This window comes from Oncorhynchus masou, chromosome 12 (genome assembly GCF_036934945.1).
Source record: "Oncorhynchus masou masou isolate Uvic2021 chromosome 12, UVic_Omas_1.1, whole genome shotgun sequence".
Classification (NCBI taxonomy): domain Eukaryota; kingdom Metazoa; phylum Chordata; class Actinopteri; order Salmoniformes; family Salmonidae; genus Oncorhynchus; species Oncorhynchus masou.
In genome coordinates, this window is record NC_088223.1 from 75,387,242 (window position 1) to 75,412,505 (window position 25,264).

Consider the following 25,264-nt stretch of genomic DNA (forward strand, 5'->3'; position numbering starts at 1 on the left):
AGTCAGACTGTCAGACCACCCGTATGCTCCGCTATGGAGCAGACTGTTTAGTGCGTTACTCTGCGGCTGTATCAGCCAGGCAGGAAATTCTGTGTTTGACAGACAGCGGCGGCCTCTGTGAATATCCAAGACCCAGCCGAAGCAGCGCTCTACACGTGGGCTGGGAATAGAGTGCATCCCTGTAGCTACACCACCGGCAAACTCCCGGTTATGATACCCCGGCTTGGTGCCGCCAATTAATTCAACCCCGCTTTCCCGGAACACGCATTCCCTGGGCCGAGGGGGATGGGGGAGGGATTTCCATACCCCAGCTGCAACTGTAATGAGGCTTGTTTTGTGTGTTTTATATATTTATATCAGAGTCAGTTGGGAGCCGTTTCTTTTTAATGACTTTACAATGCCAGTGTCTGCATGAAATTTATCACATGCATTTTTAGCTGAGTATATTTATGTATTTGTTTATTTATTTTTGCATTTTGTCCTGCCAATGTTTTCATGATCCAGATAAAATGTTAATATTCTTGGTATGTTTTAACCATTTCAAATGTGTTGTTAAATATGAATGAAGGATCTCCACTTTGATGTTTGCGCCAATGACACAGACACTATTTGTTTTGTGTGTGGACTAGAGATGGACATTTTGAGATTTCATGCATAGTAATCTCATGCCACTGTAGATGTCTTGGTGTGTGTGCATGTGCGTAGATGTGTTTTCTTGCGCGCGCGCACACACACACACACACACACACACACACACACACACACACACACACACACACACACACACACACACACACACACACACACACACACACACACACACACACACACACACACACACACACAATACTTCTATTTTCTATCTGTGGGGACATGCAAACGAAAGCCTCTAACACATTGCTGTTTAAACTAGGACACTGGAACAGTTAATTATCATCTATACTGTAAAACAGAAATCAGCGATTTATTGAAGAAGTGCTTTTTCACAATTTTCTCAACCACCCACTGAGTTGGCACAAAACTCTTATCAAAGCCAAAGTTTTAATTACAAGCGTCCTACTTGTACTCTCTTGATTTCCCACCACACGTTGCCAGGTTTTTGAGGCAGATTTCTCATCTGAGCTCTCTTTTTTAGATCAGACCGGCCTCGCAGATTTCTCAGAGTCAAGGGTGTTGCGAATCCACATTCCTTCCTCGCCTTTTATTTTAAGTATCATTACTCAAATTGGGTTGCTATGGCAATGGTGAAGAGGGCGGTTCTGCATTTGCCAAAGAGACGAGTAATTGGCACACTCTCTTTGTTACTATGGCAACAATAACACCCCATCCCTCTCTTCCATCCAAGGTAAACCTGGACTTGGCTTCACTCTTGGACAGTGACGACAAGAAGCACAAAAACAAGAGAGGGGTCCTGCCCAAGCATGCCACCAACATTATGCGCTCCTGGCTCTTCCAGCACCTCATGGTGAGCTAGCAACATTTCAGTGTTCATATCAATGTTAATGGAGTTGGAGTTATTCAAAAGAGGGCGATCACACTCTCAAAAAGTTTGTTTGGTGCGTAAAACCGTTGTATCCAGATAAGCAAAACATTTGATGGAAAAGTAAATTAAGCTTCATGCATCATATTTCTGAGTGCAGAACCATCACATTTTTTTTCTGATGTGCTGCTGAAGCTGGTAACAGTAGTCCATGGGTTAAGCTATGGAGGAAGATATTGAGAAGGGTCGAGCAATGGAGGAAAAGCGGGGTAAGGGGTTTAGAGCTGAAAATGTTAGTGTTATAGCTGTGTATGACTGAGGGCCCATCTAGAAACAGCTCCTATAGCTTCTACACCAATAGGCACTAGGGATCTGAATGAATTGAGTAGGTATAAGCAAGATGGTAGTTCCACCCTGTCTGATAGGCTATGAGGAATTTTTAATGTGTGAAAATAGGTTAACAGGTTAGATTGAGAAGTCAGTGTGAAGATTGTAAGGGTTAGGGATGAGAGGTGCGAGTGGAGGGTTTGAACTATTAATTCACAACAATTCTAATTGAAATTGATTCAACTTTACTGATGGCACTCAAAACATCTTATATCTTTCCCTTTTGTAGCATCCCTACCCAACAGAGGATGAGAAAAGACAGATTGCAGGACAAACCAATCTCACCTTATTACAGGTCAACAACTGGTAAGATTGTAATACTACTACTGCCAATGCAATATAACATGAAAATCAACTGGCTAAAAGTATGGATGAAATTAATGGTGAATGATGAGTTCTAACCTCAGTCCTTTGCTCTACCCCATAATGGTGATTCACAACATATTGGCGCCATCTACTGGTCTAAAAATGCTCTCAGTATCATAGAGTACAAAACCCTTACAGAGAAAAAAGTCTGTCTCTATGTTTCTCTTACACTTGTCTGTATGTCTTTTTATTTGTCTATTTTCCTTCCCTCTCCCTCCCCTCTCCATCTCCCTCTCTGTCCCTCTCTCTTTTTCTCTCTCTCTCTCACAATCTCTAGGTTTATCAACGCTCGCAGGCGCATCCTCCAGCCCATGCTTGATGCCAGTAACCCAGACCCAGCCCCCAAGGCTAAGAAGATGAAGTCCCAACATCGTCCAACCCAGCGCTTCTGGCCAGACTCCATTGTGGCTGGAGTCTTGCAGACACATGGACCTCACTCTAATAACGCCGACAGTACGTCACTAAACCATTCAAACGTTCTGTCCACGTCTGTCGGTCTGTTTCAACACTCTAGACAAAGATTGGTTGAGTCACCATGGTTCTCTTGTAATTTCAAAATAGTTTCCTTGTTATTTCAACCTACTTTATCAAGGGAATCATTTTGCGTCAATGTGCATAGTTAATGTGCACATACACACTCAATAGTCATTGATTTTTAAAGCAATGGATCGGCGAAATACAGTGAATATTGACATGGGCTATATAGATTCCACCACATTAGACAAGTCCATTATTTTTAAACCCATGAGGGGGATTGAATGAGTTCATCACTTAGATGAGAAGGGTAGAGAATCGAAGGCAGTTAAAGTGTGTTAACCCTGCGTTGCCTGTTTCTCTTCCTTCTCATACAGACCCCCTAAGCTTTGACAGCCTCCAGCCCCTGTCCTCTGTCTCAGCCACACTGTCCATGCAGCAAGCCATGCTCGGGGGAACCGATGACTCCATGGATGGCACAGAGGAAGAGGAAGAGGAAGAAGAAGAGGAAGGGATGGAAGAGGAGGAGGAAGAGGAGGATGATGAGGAGGAAGAGAGCGAGGGAGGAAGGAGAGATCTGGGCATGGAGCATAGAGAGGGACTCGAGTAATGAGAGATGTTAGAGGACTACGTGACCTTTTGACCTTTTGACACCTGGGTTGTGTTCATTAGTCACCAAATGGAAGAACATTTTGACTGACTTCTCCAATAAGAAACAGTCATTTTCAATTTCTGTTGCCCTAACGCACACAACCCAGCCCATACACAAAAGAAAATGCTGGGTTGTTTGGATGACCCAACCTCAGGGTTGCAGGCATTGGGTCACATAGTTTGGTTGTTTTCTTTGAAAATAAAAATATTGGGTTGTTGATGGTGGGTTATTAAGATATGACCCAGCGGGTCAGATCAGAAGACTGGAGGCGTAGCCTTCATATAGTTATTTTTGGGCACCCGTGAGTGTAAATGTCATTCTTGTTCATCTGTTCTGTTATCACATGTTAAGGCTGAACACGGACAGTTTTGTAGCTTTAATGACGCTTACAAAAGTGCATGAGTTCCTTAAGAGCTTATGCAAATTCCAATGGTAAGATAATTACCACTTTGTTACAATATGTAAATAACATTTTAGAATATGTAATTTGCAAAAATAGTCAAGTAAAATAGACATGTGCAAACCTAACATGATGAACAGGTAATAAAGTTACTCTCATAGGTGGCAAAAAATAACTATCTGAAAGCCACGCCCCTAATAAGCCCCACCTCCAGAAAAAAACACACAGCTACTGGGTCAACCCAGTATGAAAGTGAATAAAAAAAACACATTTATGGTCAAATTAACCCATGTTAGGGTAATCCCAACAACCAAACATGTTTGGTTATTCATGCAACCCAACTGTCTGGGTCAAAATAAATATGTTAAATATTTACCCAGTGCTGGGTTACCAAATAACTCAAATTGGGTTGTTTTTAACCCAGCATTATTTAGAGTGTACTCTCCCACTACAACCCACACCTCCATTCAAAGTCACCCCTTGACCAGCCCCTAGATTCAGGCCATAGACACACCTCGAATGGGCCTTTTGTTTTTTCTACCATGGATGTCTGTATAGAAACTACAGATCCTTCCCATCAGAACTCTTAAGACTGAAGAGCCTATATGAGGCTGAAGGTGTCCTAAAATGGACACCATACTATGTGGACTAGTGGGTCACCCCAATCCTCTTATGTTTTATTACAGACAAAATTGATGACAATGACAATGAAGAAAACTATGAAGAAAACTATGAGTTGCTGTATATGAGTTGCTTGTGAGCTGTACTGTAGGTCTATACCTGGCCATCACGTTGGGTTCCATGCTTTGGTATCATCCATGCCGTAGTCCGTTTAAATGACTCTTTGGTTCTCAGGTTGACTCCATTGACTCCATAAGCACGACATTGTCATACAGTTTTCCACACAAGTTTTCATGACATTGATGATGAGCGATTATTTGCTGCAACAAAATTGATGTTTTCAGGTGTGATAAAAAAAGGCTGAGGCTGCGGATCCGTAGGTAACCGCCCCCGTCTCGCCCCTGCCCCGCCCTGCCCCTCCCCATTGGATCCCCAGGAAAGATCTGTACCATGTTCTGCACATGTTTTTCTTTACCTCTAATTTCCGCACACATTTTTGTGGTCATCCTCCGTTGATATTTCTCACTGTCAGTCGTGAATGATAATCTTTCAAGTTTTACCGGTGAAACGTCCATGCAGCATCTGCATGCCAATCATTTGATCTCAATCAGTTTCATGGGAATATGCATTTAGATCTTCTTAGTTATGTACAGTGTTGTTTCGAATTATGTACAGTGAGTGAATTTTAGAACAGATGGAGTTAACAAACTGTAGCATATCTGTGTTTTGTTTCAAATAAAGCACATATTTTGCCAAGAGGCGCACGCTGTTCATTAGAGAAAAATGCAACCATTATGTTATATACAATACTATCATTATGTGATCTTGCGGACATTTATTCAGCTTTGATTTAAATGTATTAAACTAGCACCGTTCGCCAGAGTAGCCTGTTCTCTAGAAGTAAAGCAGACTGCAGAGATTGTGCATAAATAGAGAATCCCTCACATGCTCCTAAGTTGTGGGACTTAAACCCCCAGGAAGAAAAATCCAGTAAAAGTCGGATCCGCAGCCACTCAGTAAAAAAAAAACATGGAATTATTTGCATCCATGAGCAAAAACGTTTTCAGTAACCTGACAGCACAAAGTATGTATATTCGATTTTTAACATTTGTGTTATGTTGTTGAAGGCTTGCATATTTATTATGTTCTTTCTTAGAGCTCTCAGAAGGCGGTCCAAGCGGAACCTTCTTTGTAGAATGCACAAAGTTACTGTTGTGACGTTCTGGAGGTCTTGCAATTGCGTGAATCTGAGTTATCGAAGTTACTGATGGCCAGTCAAGCTGACAAAATCTCTAGACTGTACAAAATGTCACATTGAGAATTCACATGACAAACAAAACACTGCCCTGGTAACAGTGTCTCAATGAGTTAAAGAAAAACACACCAACATGGAGAGAGGTGATGTCTTCAATTCATATTAACTGACAGCCTTTACAAGAAAAATGCAATTTGAAGCAGAAGCCTGGAGATTTAAAGAGAATAGTTAAATTCCTGCCATATCTTTTACGTGAAGGATTTGAAGAAACTGTGAAAACTAATCTCAGCTCTCTTTTTGTGCTAAACAAAATCCACAAAATGGAGTCACCCATTTCTGATGTGATGTCTTGAAAAGAAAAGAAAAACCTGTTCTTGAATTCTTGGTCTTTGTGAAGTATGTTCTTCATTATTCATTTTCTTGATTGCTTATTTTTTTAAACGGTTTTTCCAGCGCAGGTGACAATAGGGAAACATTTTTTTTTAGTTTGTACACATTAATGTCATAATCTATTCTGTTTCAATAGACCATTTTTAATAATTAAAGATATAAAGCTACTCGTTTGAGTATCCTTTTGAGACAGAAAAATGTGTACAGTTCCATTTGTGTGCATATGACTTTGATTGCACATCTTGAGCATACAGTGTACATATTAGGACAGGCTTAGTCTGAGTCTATTATAGAAACTGTATGAGTATGACACAGTGAATGTGTGACGTTTCGTGTCATTATACATCATAACAGCATCTTGACCGTGTAATAGCCACAGCCCTCCTCCCTGTCTCCAGACTAGGAAATACAATCCAAATAGCTGTGAATGATGATGTCATATTTCAGTACCCTTAACTGCTGTGGTGGTTGTTCTATCTGCCTCACTCAGAGGAAGCACACTGTGAAAGCACTAAAGATAACCCCACATGTTGTCATGAATGTGTGCCTGTTGCTCATTGTTAAGTCTTGTTCTATTGCTCCTGTCAGAAAAGTTCACCCCAGCCACACTACCTGTTGCAAGCTGACAGTAACCCAACGCTGGGCCTCTGCTTTGCAACAAGAAAGACCACAAGAGTTCAACTTCCAAGTATTAGAGAATAACCACAGTTCTCCATGTTTTTAACTGAATCCTCCCGTAAACGAACTACCCAAATTAAAGATGACTCTCAGACCAACCGGCCTCAATGTAGAGAAACCTCCTACATTTTCTTTGTCTTATATCCCACTCACCAGTTGTTAATCAAGCCTATGATTTGGCCTTGCTGGAGTACCACACAGATGTCTTCCCAGCTTTTCATTTGTGTGATCCATATAAATACAGATTATCACTTCACATTTGCTGAATATGATACAACTAAGATCTTCTGTAGATTGCCATTATATATTGATTTCAGACATTCTGCAGTTTATCACTGGTATGGACACACACACACATGCACACACACACACAAACTTGGACGCACCTACAGTACCAGTCAAAAGTTTGGACACAGCATTATTCTACAATGTAGAAAATAGTACAAATAAAGAAAAACCCTTGAATGGGGAGGTATGTCTAATTTTTTGATTGGTACTGCATCCATATCAACACACACACACACACACACACACACACACACACACACACACACACACACACACACACACACACACACACACACACACACACACACACACACACACACACTTTTACCCCAGTGTTTTACCCAAAAGGCTCAGACTTTCTGTTTTCATGTAAGCGGGCTGGCACCTGTGTCTCACTGGGCAATGGCACCAGCGAACCTGCCGTCATTGGTACTTTTTAACTTGCATTTACATAACAATGACTAACTGGGAACTTTTACTATTTTGTTTTTACACAGAAGTTAATGGCTTCGAGCAAAAAAAAATGATTCTGCAGAGGTTGTTGATTCTGCTCTTCATAAGTCTTCACTCTCAGCCCTAGCTATGGAAACACAAGTTCCACAGTATAACATAGGGGTGTATACATTAGTGTAACACGGGTGTTACAGTCAGAAAGGAGCATAATGTTACCAGTCCCATCAGCAGTACTGAAATAGCTGTAGCAGGCAAAGCCTAACTGTAACTGCCATCCTCCATACTATGTGCTAGAAGCAGCATCTCTTGAGCCAACCTGAGGTATAAATAGGAAGGGAAATGACAGAGGCAGGAAAAGCCACTGGTGCTGGGGCCTTGTTTGAAGTGGGCTGCTGCCATGGCAGTCAAGAGCATGGTTGGGACATCATAGGATAGCAAGGACAGTGTCTCATAGGCACACACATGCATACGTAAGTCCACACACACACACACACACACACACACACACACACACACACACACACACACACACACACACACACACACACACACACACACACACACACACACACACACACACACACACACACACACACACACACACACACACACACCGTCACCCCCGCTCCCCACTGCCATCTGGGCTCCAGCATACAGCAACAGTGGTCCCTTGTAATTAGACCCATAGACCCAGGAGCCAGGCCCAGTCCAGCCCAGTCCCAGCCTCTCATTTAGCAGGGCCCTCCTGGACTACTTAAGGGCCTCGCCAACACAGCTCTGGTCTTCAGAGGTCCGTTTGGTTCAGTTGTCTCATTTCCATCCTGCAGTCACCGGTCACTGGAAAGAGCAAGCAGATTGAAGGTAACGTGGAGGCTTTTTTATTATCATGATTTAAAGGCTGTTGACATTTAGGGAGCTAGAGGTGTGTAGAATAAGTGGTATTTATATCAATGGTTTAAATGACTGATGGATGTTTGGTATTTACCTTATGGTGACGCAGTGTTGTCAACTGAAGAGAAATATCTGATACCATTTTTCTCTTCTCATCCTTAGCCATAGTTTTGTATACAGTTATGATTCCGTCACACATAGAATACCAGTTTGATTTCTCAAATTGGACATCAAAACTATAATTCCAGGTGTTTAATAACATTACAAGGGCAATCTGAAATATGTATCAATAATTAAATAAAAAAATTAACACAAGTGAATACAAAGTACCTTCTAATACGCTACAGGGTAGGACATCTATTTTCCCTAGCTAACTCTTGGTTGTCAGTTGGGATTAGATCCTGCCCAGTCTAAAAACTCTTCATGCACTATAGGGCTTAGTGCTATCAAGTCTCAGTGGACTCAGGTCGGTGATGTTGGTTAAATTCAACATTTTCCTGTCCCTTTCTAGGCCCCAAGATGTCCATCGCTAATGCGGCTGCCCAGGCCATGCTGTCAGACGCCCTGCTACGCGACGGCGCTGGGGGCAACCGCATCGGTCACCTGGAGCTGGAGCTGCCACTTGACAGGGTCATCAAGTTTGTGTCCGTGGGGCTGCCCTTACTGCTAGTGTCCATGGCCTTCGCTCGAGAAATCTCCATCGGTCAGTCTGTCTCTCTCCCTCCCCTTGTTTTGCTGCACATTTGGCCCATTATGAGATATTCATTTTCTTTCCTCTCTTTTTGCCTATCTTTCCCTTTTCTGTGTTATTTTCTCTTTTCTCACGCCTCTTTTGTCCCATGTATCATTGTGTCATCTGCCTCATTATCTTTTCCTTTGCCTCACATTTCTCTCTCTAGTCTTTTCCCTTTACTGTGTGGGGGTGAGAACCTGTGTTTAGGCTATTCGATTAACTATTCAAAAAGTTCATTCTAACGGCTCTCATGAATTGCAGGAGTATCCTATTATTTTCAATGAAGTCTTTACATGTATTCATAGCATTTACATTTGTTTCCTGATTTGAGTTGACATGTACTGGACCCCAACCTTGGTCAACTGCAGCAATAACACTAATATGCAACAATGTGTGTGGTAGCGGCAGCCATAACAGGCTACGTACAGACAAGCTTATTTCCTCGTTTCATTGACATTGAGCTAACGAGCGTCTTCCTACGGAGCTGGCCTATAATCAGCCGCTACAGATGCTTATAGGAAGGGGGATGATTGAGAGCAGCGTTCGCTGACGCCGCATTGCTCGGTAATTACAGGCAACCTGCTGCTTTTGCAGCTCTCTATCGAAGTCAAATGATAGGACATGTTAATTACCTGGAAGATGTTGCAAAACGGAAAACAGTCTAGGAACAGTTGATGGATCTTGGCCCTTCTTATCTGGTTTGTTTACTGCTTTATCTTTCGTTGATTGTCTGGTTGGTGTCTGTGTTGTGTGTGGTGTTGGTTGTGTGTGTTGTGTGCACCTGCGGCTGCAGACAAGATTTCTGCCACAGCTACAAATAGCTGGGTGAGAAGGAGCCCTTGTTGTACAATGTGTAACAAGCAAGATAGGGATGGCAATAGGGGTTCTTTGTCAAACTGTCTGTGGTAGAAGGAACATGCTTTGTTGCTGTCTGTGTTACCTTGTAACCCGACGGTCTTGTTAAATAGTCCATTTCCTATACAGTATGTCCCCAGCGATCTCAATTTACTAAAAGACACACGCACGCATGCACGCACGCACGCACACACACACACACACACACACACACACACACACACACACACACACACACACACACACACACACACACACACACACACACACACACACACACACACACACACACACACACACACACTTTCACATCTACATTGTGTTACATGTAATCTGTCCATGTACAGTAATGACATAATAACATACTAACAGTATGGGTGCAGCATAAGCCTTCTGCGTGTCCTGTCAGTAAATTTATGGTTGCGTGAGAAAACTCTCAATATGAGAGTTTATGGTTGCGTTAGGAGACTCTCACGAATGTGGAGATGTGGAGGCTGTCTATAAAAATAGGCGTCCTGCGTTTAACTCAGGGTTTCCTCTGAAGTGCAAGGGGCACGCCCATCGCCCTACCCTGCCCTCCCAGCACTGCTGTAGTGGAGATAGACTGAAGGGAAGGGTGTGGACCCCTGTCTCTGTGGTTCAACCATCTGTATGGTGGAGCGGGCTGGGCTAGGTCCTGAAAAACACCCACACATTAGGAGAGTAATACCACCCTGTTTTAAAACCCAGTTTTTCATTTAGAAACATATGATTTAGATTTTTTTGACATTTCTGTTTCTGGAAAAGGGGCACTTGCACATTAAAGTCTCTCTCTCTCTCTCTCTCTCTCTCTCTCTCTCTCTCTCTCTCGTGTGTGTTTATGCCTATGCATGCAAGTATGTTGTGTGTGCACATGCATGCATCTTTATGTCATCATGATACCTTTACAAAATAGTTCATGTTTTTCCTCTAGGTCCACAGATCAGCTGTTTCCCCCCCAATAACTTTACAGCCAAGCAGGCAGCCTATGTGGACACATACTGCTGGGACTCCCTGATGCACCATGAGTTTGACACAGATGGAAACTTTGAGGAGCGATCCCTCTGGGTGCACAAGGTAAGGCTCGGTTCTGTCATGATGGAATGAGAGACACACACCTTAAAGTGGAGCTGACAGCGTTTTAACTACTTTGCAGATATGAATATGCAGATATGCTCATCGGGCGGCGCACAATTGGCCCAGCGTCGTTCGGGTTTGGCCGCGGTAGGCCGTCATTGTAAAGAATTTGTTCTTAACTGACTTGACAAATTAAAAAAAAGGTAAAATAAAAAAAAATATATATATATAATAAAATGAAACAAACGATCATAGTATCAGTCATAAATATCAAATTCCCAGTTTATGCTACCAAACCAACTTTATAAGAATTTTTTAAATCAGGTTATATTTCTCTCAACATTTCATGACGTAGAATAAGGCATTGTTGACAGAATAGATGTATACAGTTCAATGCATTATCAATATAATTCACCAATATATTTCTTGGTAGTCCAACAAATATTGCTATCAGGTTGTAAATCACAGCTGGCCTGCTGCATTGATTGCTGCCTCCAGCCTTTCGGGATTCAGTTTCAATGAGTCAATATTTAGGACAAAAACAGACGAATGTAACTAAGGCTGGGAATGTCAATACAATACACCTAGCAAGGGCAATGTCAGTCATAATGTGGCTAATAGGCTAGCTTGTCTATTTATGTAGCTATTTATTTAGTCAGATAAAAACACAGAGCCTAACACTTCTGGGATGATATTATTAGGTGAGTGGGTGAGCGGTGTCATTTGGTTTGCTAGCAATAAATATGAATCACTTTGTTACCTAGCTATGCTGAACTTAAATGACTGTTAACATATCTCTGAGTTGTCAATCAAATGTACTTGGCATCGATCAAATGGGTAAGGAGGCAGGCAAGTTCCCATTCAGTTATTAAAACGTGGGTTGGGACAAGCATGCATTGGCAGGCAAGCTGCAGAAGGGCGAACCGGCTACTATTCCCCATCGTTTATCAGTGCAATTGTGGACGGCCAACTACGAGCTGAAAAAGTTTGAGAGGGTTGATCTACTGTTCCCTTGTTAGATTTATGCTCATATTTTACTAGCCAACATTAGTTGTTTATCTTTTTGTTGTTGATGTGCATAGGTAACTGAGGGAGAGAGAGCATACCTGTTCATGGTTGTTTGATCAATAGCGCTGTAAAGTTCACAAATGTAAGAGGACTCCCATGGTATTTATATATAGGAGAAATGCATTCAGGTGTATTTTGTGGCTTTTGGCGAAAGCCTTCTAATGATCTAATTGTCCAAACCCATGGACGCTTTCCCACTCTATATTGCTATAGGAATATCCCAAATGCCTTATACATCATTCCCAAACATTCTATGAAAGTATGAAAATGACCATATTTAAGCGGTAAAAAAAGAGGTATCATATTCTTCCTGGGCGTGTATATGAACAGATGTTTATAAGATGACATGTTGCTAAAACGCTGTCAGTTCCACTGTGGCACAGGAAGGTAATGCAACTTCTGTAAATGGTTGCTCTTTGTCAGGTGATAAAGTGGAAGTGGATCAGTGAGGCCCATCCTCCTCAGTGAATTTCATAAAAATAAAAGTTGTAACACATTTAAAAAGTTTTCCTTTTTAGATAAAACGATACAAAATATATTCACGTCACCAAATAACTGATTAAAACACACTGTTTTGGAATTAAGATCTACAGTAGCCTCAACAGCACCCTGTAGGGTAGCACCATGGTGTAGCCAGAGGACAGCTAGCTTCCGTCTTCCTCTGGGTACTTTGACTTCAATACAACACCTAGGAGACTCATGGTTCTCACCCCTTTCCATAGACTTACACAGTAATTACAACTTCTGGAGGATATCCTCCAACCTATCAGCTCTTGCAACATGAACTGACATGTTGTCCACCCAATCAAAGGATCAGAGAATTATTTTAGTACTGAAAGCATAAGCTACAGCTAGCTAGCAATGCAGTGCATAACATGTGGTGAGTAGTTGACTCAAAGAGAGAGAAAGACAATAGTTGAACAGTTTTTAACAAATTAATTTCTTCGAAAATGAAGGAGAAGCAATATATATAGACAAAGAGATTTTTTTTCTCACTTACTTAGCTAGCAAATGCAGCAACCTATTTTAGCTTACTCAAACACCCTGCTCAAACAGAGGGATATAGCTAGCTGGCTATGAGTATCCAACACGACACTGGAACTCTTCCAAGTCAAGGTAAGCTTTTGGTTTTACTAATTTATTGCCACTGGAGCCTGCCTGTGTAAGTGCTAAACTGCTTACTGACTGTACCCTGTAATGTTACTGTATGATTGTAGCGGGTTTACTAACGTTCTATTAGCTATGTTGACTATGGTGTTACTTTAGCTAATATGGTGACAACGATGTAGGCTGTATTTGTATCTGTATTTATTATGGATCCCCATTAGCTGCTGCAAAGCATTTTAAAAACATTACAATACATTCACAAATTTCACAACACACTGTGGGCCCTCAGGCCCCTACTCCACCACTACCACATACAGTGGGGCAAAAAAAGTATTTAGTCAGCCACCAATTGTGCAAGTTCTCCCACTTAAAAAGATGAGAGATGCCTGTAATTTTCATCATAGGTAAACTTCAACTATGACAGACAAAATGAGAAAAAAATCTGAAAATCACATTGTAGGATTTTTAATGATTTTCTTTTGCAAATTATGGTGGAAAATAAGTATTATAAGTAGTCATCTCAACTCGCTCAATTTCCACAAGATTTATTACAAGATTTAGTTGAGGTTTAGGGTTTAGTGAGTGTTTTGTTCCAAATACAATGCTTTTAGTTTGTTGAGTGTTTTAGCCGCTGTAGTAGTTGATGTGTATAGTGTTGAGTCATCCACATACATAGACACTCTGGCTTTACTCAAATTGAAAAAGCAAGGGGCCTAAACAGCTTCCCTGGTGAATTCCTGATTCTAACTGGACTGTATTTGAGAGGCTTCCATTAAAGAACACCCTATGTGTTCCGTTAGACAAGTAACTCTTTATCCACATCCACACCCCACATGGGTGTAAAACCATAACACATACATTTTTCCAGCTGCAGACTATGATTGATAATGTCAATAGCTGCACTGAAGTCTAACAAGACAGCCCCCACAATCATTGTATCAATTTCTTTCAGCCAATCTTCAGTCATTTCTGTAAGTGATGTGCTTGTTTAGTGTTCTTACCTGTAAGCATGCTGAAAGTCTGTTGTCAATTTGGTTACTGTGAAATAGCATTGTATCTGGTCAAACACCATTTTTTTCAGAAGTCTACTAAGGGTTGGTAACAGGCTTATTGGTCGCCTAATTGAGCCAGTAAAGGGGGCTTTACTATTCTTGGGTAGCAGAATGACTTTAGCTTCCCTCCAGGCCTGAGGTCACATGCTCTCTAGTAGGCTTAAATTGAAGATGTGGCAAATAGGAGTGGAAATATATTCTGCTGTTATCCTCAGTAATTTTCCTTCCAGATTATCAGACCCCGGTGGCTTGTCATTGCTGATAGACAACAATAATCTTTTTACCTCTTCCACACTGACTTCACGAAATTCAAAAGTATAATTCTGGTCTTTCATAATTTGGTCCGATATACTTGGATGTGTAGTGTCAGCGTTTATTGCTGGCATGTCATCCCTAAGTTCACTTATCTTGCCATTGAGAAAGTCATTAAAGTATTAAAGTAGTTTGCAATATCAGTGGGCTTTGTGATGAATGAGCCATCTGATTTAATGAATGAAGGAGCCGAGTTGGCTATTTTTCCAAAAATGTAATTTAAGTTGCCTCAAAGCTTTTTACTATCATTCTTTATATCATTTTTCTTTGCTTCATAGTGTAGTTTAAGTTTATTTTTATTTAGCTGATTCATATTATTTCTTAATTGTCATACCTTTTCCCTTATCTCTCTCAACCACACAATTTTTCAATTCATCATCAATCCAAGGGGATTTAACAGTTTTTACAATAATTTTCTTAATGGGTGCGTGCTTATTAGTAACTGGTATAAGTACTTTCATAAATGCATCAAGTGCAGCATCTGGTTGCTCCTCATTACACACCACAGACCAGCAAATATTCTTTACATCATCAACATATGAATCACTACAAAACTTATTGTATGACCTCTTATGCACTATATTAAGCCCAGCCTTTGGAACTTTGGTTTTCCTAGATATGGCTATATTGTGATCACTACATCCTATGTATTTGGATACTCCTTTAAAGCAAACATTTGCAGCATTAGTAAAGATGTGATCAATACATGTTGATTATTTAATTCCTGTGCTGTTTTTATCTACCCTGGTAGGTTGACTGACAACCTTCATCCAGGTTGCAGGCACTGGTTACAGTTTGAAGTTTTTTCCTGAGTGGACAGCTTGATTTTTAAATTAAATTAATTTAACCTTTATTTAACCAGGTAGGCCAGTTGAGAACAAGTTCTCATTTAAAACTGCGACCTGGCCAAGATAAAGCAAAAACAACAACACAGTAACTCTATCACATGGGATAAACAAACGTACAGTCAATAACACAATAGAAAAATATGTATACAGTGTGAGCAAATGAAGTAAGAAGGTAAGGCAATACATAGGCCAATAGTGGCGAAGTAATTACAATTTAGCAATTTACACTGGAGTGACAATTGTGCAGATGTGCAGGAAATATTTGCAGATGTGCAGGAAATACTGTTGTGCAAAAGAGCAGAAAAACAAAAACAAATATGGGGATGAGGTAGGTAGTTGGTTGGATTGGCTATTTACAGATGGGCTGTGTGCAGCTGCAGCGATCGGCAAGCTGCTCTGACAGCTTAAAGTTAGTGAGGGAGATAAGTCTCAATTTTTGCAATTCGTTCCAGTCATTGGCAGCAGAGAACTGGAAGGAAAGGAACACCAAAGCAAAGGAGGTGTTGGCTTTGGGGATGACTAGTGAAATATACCTGCTGGAGCGCGTGCTATGGGTGAGTGGTGCTATGGTGACCAGTGAGCTGAGATAAGGCTGAGCTTTAACCTAGCAAAGACTTGTAGATGACCTGGAGCCAGTGTGTTTGGCAACGAATATGTAGTGAGGACCAGCCAACGAGAGCATGCAGGTTGCAGTGGTGGGTTGTATATGGGGCTTTGGTGACAAAATGGCTGGCACTGTGATAGACTGTATCCAATTTAGAGTAGAGTGTCCGAGGCTGTTTTGTAAATGACATTGCCGAAGTCAAGGATCGGTAGGATAGTCAGTTTACGAGGGTATGTTTGGCAGCATGAGTGAAGAAGGCCATGTTGTGAAATACAAAGCCGATTCTAGATTTAACTTTGGATTGGAATTGCTTGATGTGGGTCTGGAAGGAGAGTTTACAGTCTTGCCAGACACCTAGGTATTTATTGTAGTCCACATATTCTAAGTCAGAACCATCCAGAGTAGTGATGCTAGTCGGGCGGGCGGGTGCGGGCAGCGATTGAAGAGCATGCATTTAGTTTTACTTGCATTTAAGAGCAGTTGGAGGCCACGGAAGGAGTGTTGTATGGCATTGAAGCTCATTTGGACGTTTGTTAATACAGTGTCCAAAGAAGTGCCAGAATGGTGTCGTCTGTGTAGAGGTAGCAAGAAAGACATCATTGATATATACAGAGAAAAGAGTCGATGATGATAGCCAGTCAATATTTAAATCACCCAGAAAATATACTTCTCTGTTGAAATCACATACATTATCAAGCATTTCACTCATATTATCCAGATACTGCCCGTTAGCACTTAATGGTCAATGGCAGCTTCCCATCAAGAATGGGCTTTAGGTGAGGCAGATTAACCTGTAGCGATATTACTTCAACAGTATTTAACAATAGATCCTCTCTAAGCTTTACAGGAATGTGGTTCTGAATATAGACTGCAACATCACCTCCGTTGGCATTTCTGTCTTTTCGGTAGATTTTATAACCATGTATTTCTACCACTGTATTATCATCAAAGGTATTACCTTGGTGAGTTTCAGAGAATATGAATGTAATCTGCTACAAGCATGTTATTGACTTGGACCTTTTTCCTATATTTTAATATGGGATATTTTTACCACTTTTCTGGGCTGCTTGATTGTTTTTAATGCTTTACTGGGAAATTTATCAGAGGTAGACTTACTCATGTTATTTACATTGGAGCTGATAGTGCAGGGTGAGCTGCATAAAGTGGTCTTCCTACTATTGCACACCGCCTCAGTGCTAAGTGTAACTCTGGTTTATAGGCTCATAATAATATATCCCATTTAGCAGACGCTTTTGTCCAAAGCAACTTACAAGTCGGCTGGGGCCACTACTTTTACATATGGGTGGCCCCAGCGGGAATCGAACCCACGACGCTTGGCGTTGCAAGCGCCATGCTCTACCGACTGAGCCACACAGGACTTATGATTACCGCTTACAATAGCTGTAGGATAAACAGATGTATTCGGTGCAATTAGGGGTACATAAATTAAATTAATTACATTGTGAATGCCAGTGCCCCTAAGATCATGTACATTTGATGCAGCACTATGATGACTCATTGTCACAATTGTAGGGATTAACTGAGCTGGTCTTGGATCATTTACCAGTCATTTTTTCAACGCAGACTTGAAATGTGTGTCCAGGAGCCAAGATGATTTGGATCGACTCCGTTATTCCTGTAGAGTATCTTCTGTTTCCAGAAGGTGTCAAAGTTATCAATAAAAGTGACTCCAGCAGAGCTAAGGTAGTATTTTAGCCAGATGTGCAATGCCAGCAGTCTGCTGAATCTTTCACGCGGCCCATCGATGGAACTGACCCTGAAATTATTGACTGTTTTTTGGAGTCTTTTAATGATAAAGTCAGTTCTTTAAAATCAAATTGCAAATGTTTTGCAGTTATGATATGTTTAGCTTGGAAAGTTTTTTTTGCCTGGTCACATACAGCTGATGTGTTGTACATTGAAGTCAACAAGCAAAGTTAAAAGGTGAGAGGAGAGTGCATAGATGCATGAAGGAATACAACGTGGCTGTTATGAAAGTGAACTGTGTTTAGGCTTGATTAGGAGTGTATTCAATCCGCAGCAACCTCATGATGAGTACAGTGGAAATGTGAGTGTCGTGTACTAGCCTAAACCTATCGCTGTTGCATTGAACTGGGTGAATGGAATATGAATGACAGTCATCCAATATGCTGCAATAGAAATAAGGTCATGCTCATGAACAAACAAAATCGTCCTCCCTCATCTTAAAGGCATTGACTGAAGTGGATGAAGAGTCAATGGTATACTGGAGGCATTTTGTGTGCTATACTGGTATTTGGCGGTGTTGTTGGAAGATTCCCAATTTAAAAACAAGCATTACCAATGCATTCTTAAGATAGAAACCTATGAGGTTGCTGGCCCTTGCTACATACTCATCGCCAAACCCACTGGCTCCAGGTCATCCATAAGTCTTTGCTAGGTAAAGTACCGTCTTATCTCATCTCACTGGTCACGAAAACAACACCCACCTCTAGCACGCGCTCCAGCAGGTATATCTCACTGGTCATCCCCAAAGCCAACACCTCCTTTGGCCGCCGTTCCTTCCAGTTCTCTGCTGCCAATGACTGTAACGAATTGCAAAAATCGCTGAAGTTGGAGACTCATATCTCCCTCACCAACTTTAAGCATCAGCTATTTGAGAAGCTTACCGATTGCTGCAGCTGCTGCAGCCCATCCAACTACCTACCTCATCCCCATTTTGTTTTTATTTACTTTTTTTGCTCTTTTGCACACCACTATTTCTACTAGCACATCATCATCTGCACATCTATCACTCCAGGGTTAATTTGCTAAATTGTAATTACTTCGCTACTTTTGGCCTATTTATTGCCTTACCGCCTTACTGCATTTGCACACACTGTATGTAGATTTTACTATTGTGTTATTGACTGTACTTTTGTTTATCCCATGTGTAACTCTGTGTTGTTTTTTGTCGCACTGCTTTTCTTTAACTTGGCCAGGTCGCAGTTGTAAATGAGAACTTGTTCTCAACTGGCCTACCTGGTTAAATAAAATAAAGGTGAAATAGAAAAGAAAGAAAATAATATATATACTTTATTAAAAGGGACGGTTAAAGATTTCTCCAGACATGACATTATTAAAATCAAATCAAACTTTATTTGTCATATGCGCCGAATACAACAAGTGTATAGACCTTACCGTGAAATGCTTACTTACAGGCCCTTAACCAACAGTGCAGTTCAAAAATATTTACCAAATAAACTAAAGTTTAAAATAATAAAAAGTAACACAATAAAAACACTGTGACAAGACCTGAGGTTTATGTTACTGAGGGCAGTAGCAATTCATTTCAAAGCTCAGACGTGTCATTTTAGATGGGTTCTATAAATATATAATAAGTAGTTATATAAATACTGGGCTGTCTAAGTAAGACGTGAATCTCATGCTCATGGGTATAATGATGGAGTTAACCGTGTGCTGTGTCCATTTGTATATTTTGATGTATTTGGTGGACAGTCTGTTCAGATGAGGGTAAGGAGCTGTGTCACAAGCTTGTGCGGAGTGCCTGTGTGTGTGTGTTTTTCTCAGTTGTACAGTACACATTTATGAAGTTTTAGGTGTTCAACATGGGAAAATTGGCAAGATTGTGAGTAGCTATGAAGAGAAATATGAAGGGCTGTATTTGTATCATTTGTTTGTACAGTAATCGTTATTACTTTCGAATGAAAAGTTCCTCTTGCTTCCTTAATGTCACAATGAGGAGCATCCATTAAAAGTCATTAATCTTTATGATTATAAATGTAAAATGTGAACTGTAAATCACTCTCGTTCTCTTCTTTTCTCTTATACTTTCACTCTCTCACAATTGTTTTCTGTTCTCTTCTCTTTCTCTCTACCGCTCCGTCCCCTCCCTTCCTCTTCATTTCTTCATCACCTTCCTTCCTTCCTTCTTTCTTTCCTCTCTCCCTCCCTCCCTCTCAGATGTTCCCGTACTCTCTGTTGGCTATGGCCATGATGATGTACCTGCCTGCCCTCATATGGCGTTTCCTGGTCATGCCGTCGTTGGGCTCCGACCTGCTCTTCATCATTGACGAGCTGGACAAATCCTACAACCGCTCCGTGCGATTGGCTCAGAGCATCCTGGAGATGCGCCAGAACACCCAGAACCCCTTTACCTTCCAGGCCGAGCTTGAGAGGTGAGAGTGGGTGTGGCAAAGATTGTGGCAGAGATAGATCCAGACAGATTGGTTGAGGCAGGAATTTTGGACTGGGGAAGAGGGGAAGTAAGGAGGCTTAAAATTGATGTCTATTTTGATTAATTTGCACACAGGACATTTTTTAACAATATGATGACGTTTAAATGCAATTTAAGAGACCATGTTGAGGAGAGGTAAAAAAAAATACCCGAGACAATTGCTTCAAAGCAAATACATTGTCCTACGTAAACGTAAATTATTTTTTTAAAGAAACAATTTTCCGTATATCCAATTACAATGATCATAACATCATTTTGAATGTATACTACAACTTAATCTATCCAGTCATGTCATATTGCAATATAGTACTTAAATAAGCAACCTCAATAACATTTTAATTCTTCAAGTGTTTTGTGAGAATGGCAACTCACTCCGACAGTCGTGCCAGTTCCTCTCCACTCTTTCATCTCCTTCAAATGCTCAATATTTATGATATCGATCAACTTCAAGTCTGTTTATTTGTATTCCAATTCAAAATAAATCTAATCCCTGTTTCTTTTCAAACTCATTTCAAACTCAATACGTTTCATCATTATTCTACAAGATGTCCACACCCCTTTTTTCCGTACAAGATTTGGTACATTTTCCATTACTTACAGGCCCTTCGGAAAGTATTCAGACCCCTTGACTTTTTCTACATTTTGTTACATTACAGCCTTGTTCTAAAATGGATGAAATTATTATTTTTTCTCTCATCAACCTACAAACAATACCCCACAATGACAAACAAAAACAGGTTTTAGACATTTTTGCAAATCTATTAACAATTAAAAACAAATACTGTATTTACATAAGTATTCAGACTTTGCAATGAGACTCGAAATTGAGCTCCGGTGCATCCTGTTTCCATTGATCATCCTTGAGATGTTTCTGCTACTTGATTGGAGACCACATGTGGTAAATTATATTGATTGGACATGATTTGGAAAGGTACACACCTGTCTATATAAGGTCCCACAGTTGACAGTGCATGTCAGAGCAAAAAACAAGCCATGAGTTCTAAGGAATTGTCCGTAGAGCTCCGAGACAGGATTGTGTCGAGTCACAGATCTGTAGAAGGGTACCAAAACATTTCTGCAACATTGAAGTTCACCAAGAACACAGTGGCCTCCATCATTCTCAATTGGGGGAAATTTGGAACCACCAAGAGTCTTCCTAGAACTGTTCGCCCGGCCAAACTGAGCAATCGGGGACAAGGGTCTCGGTCAAGGATGGGACCAAGAACCCGATGGTCACTCTGACAGAGCTCTAGAGTTCCTCTGTGGAGATGAGAGAACCTTCCAGAAGGACAACCATCTCTGCAGCACTCCACCAATCAGGCCTTTATGGTAGAGTGACCAGACGGAAGCCACTCCTCAGTAAAAGGCACATGACAGCCTGTTTGGAGTTTGCCAAAAGGCATCTAAAAACTCTCAGACCATGAGAAACAAGATTCTCTGGTCTGATGAAACCAAGATTGAACTTTTTGTGTGTCACATCTGGTTGAAATGTGGAGGAAATGTCACATCTGGAGGAAAACGGGCACCATTCCTGGCACCATCCCAACGGTGAAGCATGGTGGTGGCAACATCATGCTGTGGGGATGTTTTTCAGCGGCAGGGACTGGGAGACTTGTCAGGATCGAGGCAAAGATGAACAGAGCTAAGTACAGAGAGATCCGAAATGAAAACATGCTTCAGAGTGCTCAGGACCTTAAACTGGGGTGAAGGTTCATCTTCCAACAGGATAACGACCCTAAGCACACAGCCAAGACAACCCAGGAGTGGCTTTGGGACAAGTCTGTGAATGTTCTTGAGTGGTCCAGCCAGAGCCCGGACTTGAACCCGATCAAACATCTCTGGAGCCACCTGAAAATAGCTGTGCAGCAACGCTCCCCATCAAACCTGACATAGCTTGAGAGGATCTACAGAGAAGAATGGGAGAAACTCGCCAAATACAGGTGTGTCCAGCTTGTAGCATCATACCCAAGAAGACTCAAGGCTGTAATCTCTGTCAAAGGCGCTTCAACAAAAGTACTGAGTAAGGGTATGTATACTTATGTAAATGTGATATTATTTTTAAATAAATAAATTATCAAACATTTCTAAAAACGTGCTTTTGTTTGTCATTATTGGATAATGTGTGTAGATTGAGGGAAAAAACGTTTAATACATTTTAGAATAAGGCTATAACGTAATAAAATGTGGAAAAAGTCAAGGTGTCTGAATACTTTCCGAAGGCAGTATTTACATACTATAGGTCTGTTTTGTACTGTCTCCTGGACTACCTCAAGCACTGCAACAGCTTCAACTCCTTCAAATGCAAAATGAAAATATATCTACTGGACATTTCATTCAATTACTCATTTTCTTCATTTTTTTTCCCTCTGATCCATCATGTTTTTTTTTCTTTGTGTGAATCTCCACCTATTTGAATCCGCTGTGTGGTGCTAGGAAAAAAAACAAAAGGTCCAGTAAGCTAATTACAGCTAAAAGTATCTGAAATGGAAACTGAAAACAAGACCCTATTTAGGCTTCAACTACAGTTATGTGACTGACTATTTAAATCTTGAATACTATGATAAATGCTTTAGATCCTCACATAACCTCCATTACCAAACATCAGAGCCAATAACATGAGTGTGTTTGAGCCAACTGTCCTCTAACCCCATCTCTTCCATGGTCTCTTTTCAGGGCAAAGCGGAAGCGTTACTTCGAGTATCCCCTGTTGGAGAGGTACATGCAGAGCAAACACGGCTCCTACTTCCTGGTCAGCATGCTCTTTCTGCGCGGCTTCCTCTTGCTCACCTTCATGTCTGCCGCCTGCCTCTACCTCGTCTACTTCCACCTATCCGCCTTTCTCCAGGATGAGTTTAGCTGCTTTGTCCGCACCGGCTTGCTGCGCGACCAAAACTGGGTCCCAGAACTGGTCCAGTGCAAAATGACCGGCCAACTGGTCTTCCAGGTTATTAGCGTGGCTAACGGCGCTATCTACGTCCTTCTGGTACCTATCGTGCTGTTCAGCTTGGTCCGCCTCTTCTGTTGGGATACGACTCTATTGTCGGTCTACGAGGTTCTACCCGCATTGGGACTTAACAGCGGTCGCAAGCTGGGCTGCCCGCTCAACGACCTCAACGTTCTTCTGCTGTTTTTGCGAGCTAACGTGGCGCATCTGCAGTCTTATGGCAGGCTGAGGGCCGTATGCTCGCTGGCATCCCCGCAGATCGGGAAGGGGAATGGCGTGAAGGGCGCAGGGATGCTGACGGCAGAGGAAATCGAGGAGAGGGCCGAGGCAGCACAGGAGCTGGAGGAGGAAGTGGAGGAGCTGCAGGAGGAAGGGAAGCTCAACCTGGTGGATATCATGACCATCTTAGGAGCGGCACGGGGAAACGCGGTCAACTGCACCGATTCCAGGCCTCTGGTGGAGGAGAATATGAGTCTGGGTACTGTAACTCTTATCTACACTCTCAAACGTATTCTGCTTGTGGGATTGTTCGCCTATATTGTTTGGGATGTTCAGAAAATTATAAAGTGAGGGAGCTCTCTCTGCGAGACTGCAGATCATGTTCAAATTAAATAATGGACGGTGGTGAAAGCAGTTTTCATTGAACAGACCACTCTACTCTTACTGAATATTGGATGAGGAGGCAATAGTAGTAATGGACTTCACTTGAGATGGCAGTTTTGATTCAAACTTTTCCATCTACACTGTGATACAAAAATGCGTTCCACAAACATTAACTGTCCACAAATGGTTTTCTTATACATGTTCTACTATACCAGTAGGCCTAATATAAATAAGTATTACATGTTAGAGAGTTTTTCCTCGGGACTGGAAAGCTGATAATTCTAAAAGCGGCTTTTTTTTTTTAGGAACTACAGCAAGAGAGCAGATACAATTAGTTCCCACTCCTAACTCCCCTCTCTGTCTCCTTACAGAGCCAAACCACCAGGGGTACCATGAGTTGAAGGAGACTGCATCATGTAATCGTTACTAAACCACCAATTGACTGAACCATCAATGTGATGCCAATTGAGGGGGAGGGGGGGGGGGGATCAACAAAGATAACCTGGGAGAGAAGCGAGGGAAGGGGTTCTGTATCCAGAGAAGTTGTTCCAAAAAGCCTCCATTAGAATTAAAAGCTTGGTGGTTAACTTGAGCGATGTAGTTTCTTTATGTATGACTGAGCTTCTGGGTCGTTGTGACTCATCTTAATTTCAACCTCAGATTTCCTACTTTTCTTTATGGTTATGCATTTTACTGTACTTGATTTTGTGATTTATCAGCAAGGAAAGTTGTATGTGTTAAATGTCAATCAGTAACATTTTGTTTGTTCTATGTCAACAGATACCAATGTAATGAATAAAGTTATTTTTATGACTGTTGTGTTGAATGGCTCAAGTGCAACATTTCCCTCACCACTTGTGAATCACATTGTAAATTAAAATTGCCTCGGAAAATATATGTGATTATTTAATTGAATAAAATACATTTTAAAAGTGCTCACTCTCCAAAAAATGCTTATTTTATGTAAAAATTCTGAGCTGAAACATTTGCTGCACTTTGAGTACCTTAAAATAAGAAACATTTATGTATCTTGTCTTCAAGATACTCTAAACTGGATTCTTCTTCTCTTACGCACCCCACATCTGCTATTTACTAGAAAGATAAACACAGACTATTATTATCTTCTTTAGTAAATTGTAATAAAATTATATTAAATTCAAATTCTTATCCTACACCCAGTCCTGACTGAATGGGCCACCAAAATTGCACCTTCAACATTCACTAATTTATAGTTACTGGGTTAAGAAATGACCCAGGGTTGGGTTGGGAAAACCAGGGTTGGGAAAACAGGGTTAAGAAATGACCCAGGGTTGGGTTGGGAAAGCCAGGGTTGGGAAAACAGGGTTAAGAAATGACCCAGGGTTGGGTTGGGAAAACCAGGGTTGGGAAAACAGGGTTAAGAAATGACCCAGGGTTGGGTTGGGAGAACCAAGGTTGGGAAAACAGGGTTAAGAAATGACCCAGGGTTGGGTTGGGAAAACCAGGGTTGGGA

At 41.3% G+C, this 25,264-nt stretch overlaps 2 protein-coding genes across 3 annotated transcripts in view; both read left to right on the forward strand.

Annotated features, from left to right (window-relative positions):
• LOC135550816 (homeobox protein PKNOX2-like) overlaps positions 1–6,354 on the forward strand; it is a 112,878-nt gene extending 106,524 nt beyond the window's left edge. Inside the window, exons 8-11 of the mRNA XM_064981944.1 lie at positions 1,346–1,465; positions 2,097–2,173; positions 2,511–2,686; positions 3,085–6,354. Coding sequence (XP_064838016.1) covers positions 1,346–1,465; positions 2,097–2,173; positions 2,511–2,686; positions 3,085–3,317 — 606 coding nt within the window. The 3' untranslated portion in view covers positions 3,318–6,354. The remainder of the gene's footprint in view (positions 1–1,345; positions 1,466–2,096; positions 2,174–2,510; positions 2,687–3,084) is intronic.
• Positions 6,355–8,262: 1,908 nt separating this feature from the next.
• LOC135550817 (pannexin-3-like) lies at positions 8,263–24,707 on the forward strand. 2 transcript variants are annotated; one of them, XM_064981947.1, is made up of 6 exons: positions 8,263–8,305; positions 8,847–9,038; positions 10,876–11,018; positions 19,952–20,166; positions 22,899–23,647; positions 24,144–24,707. In XM_064981947.1, exons 2-6 carry the CDS (start codon positions 8,855–8,857, stop codon positions 24,200–24,202), a joined length of 1,350 nt encoding a protein of 449 aa, XP_064838019.1. In that variant the 5' UTR covers positions 8,263–8,305; positions 8,847–8,854; the 3' UTR covers positions 24,203–24,707. The 2 variants fall into 2 exon arrangements, with proteins under 2 accessions (XP_064838019.1, XP_064838018.1); XM_064981946.1 differs by having other exon boundaries at positions 22,899–24,707.
• The last annotated feature ends 557 nt before the right edge of the window (positions 24,708–25,264 follow it).

What these genes read in the sequence shown, in the direction of transcription:
- LOC135550817 (XM_064981946.1), top strand. Translation starts at nt 8,855, where the DNA reads ATGTCCATCGCTAATGCGGCTGCCCAGGCCATGCTGTCAGACGCCCTG. An exon ending in GATCCCTCTGGGTGCACAAG is followed by an intron (nt 11,019 to 19,951) that starts GTAAGGCTCGGT and finishes CCTCCCTCTCAG; the next exon opens with ATGTTCCCGTACTCTCTGTT. An exon ending in TTCCAGGCCGAGCTTGAGAG is followed by an intron (nt 20,167 to 22,898) that starts GTGAGAGTGGGT and finishes GTCTCTTTTCAG; the next exon opens with GGCAAAGCGGAAGCGTTACT.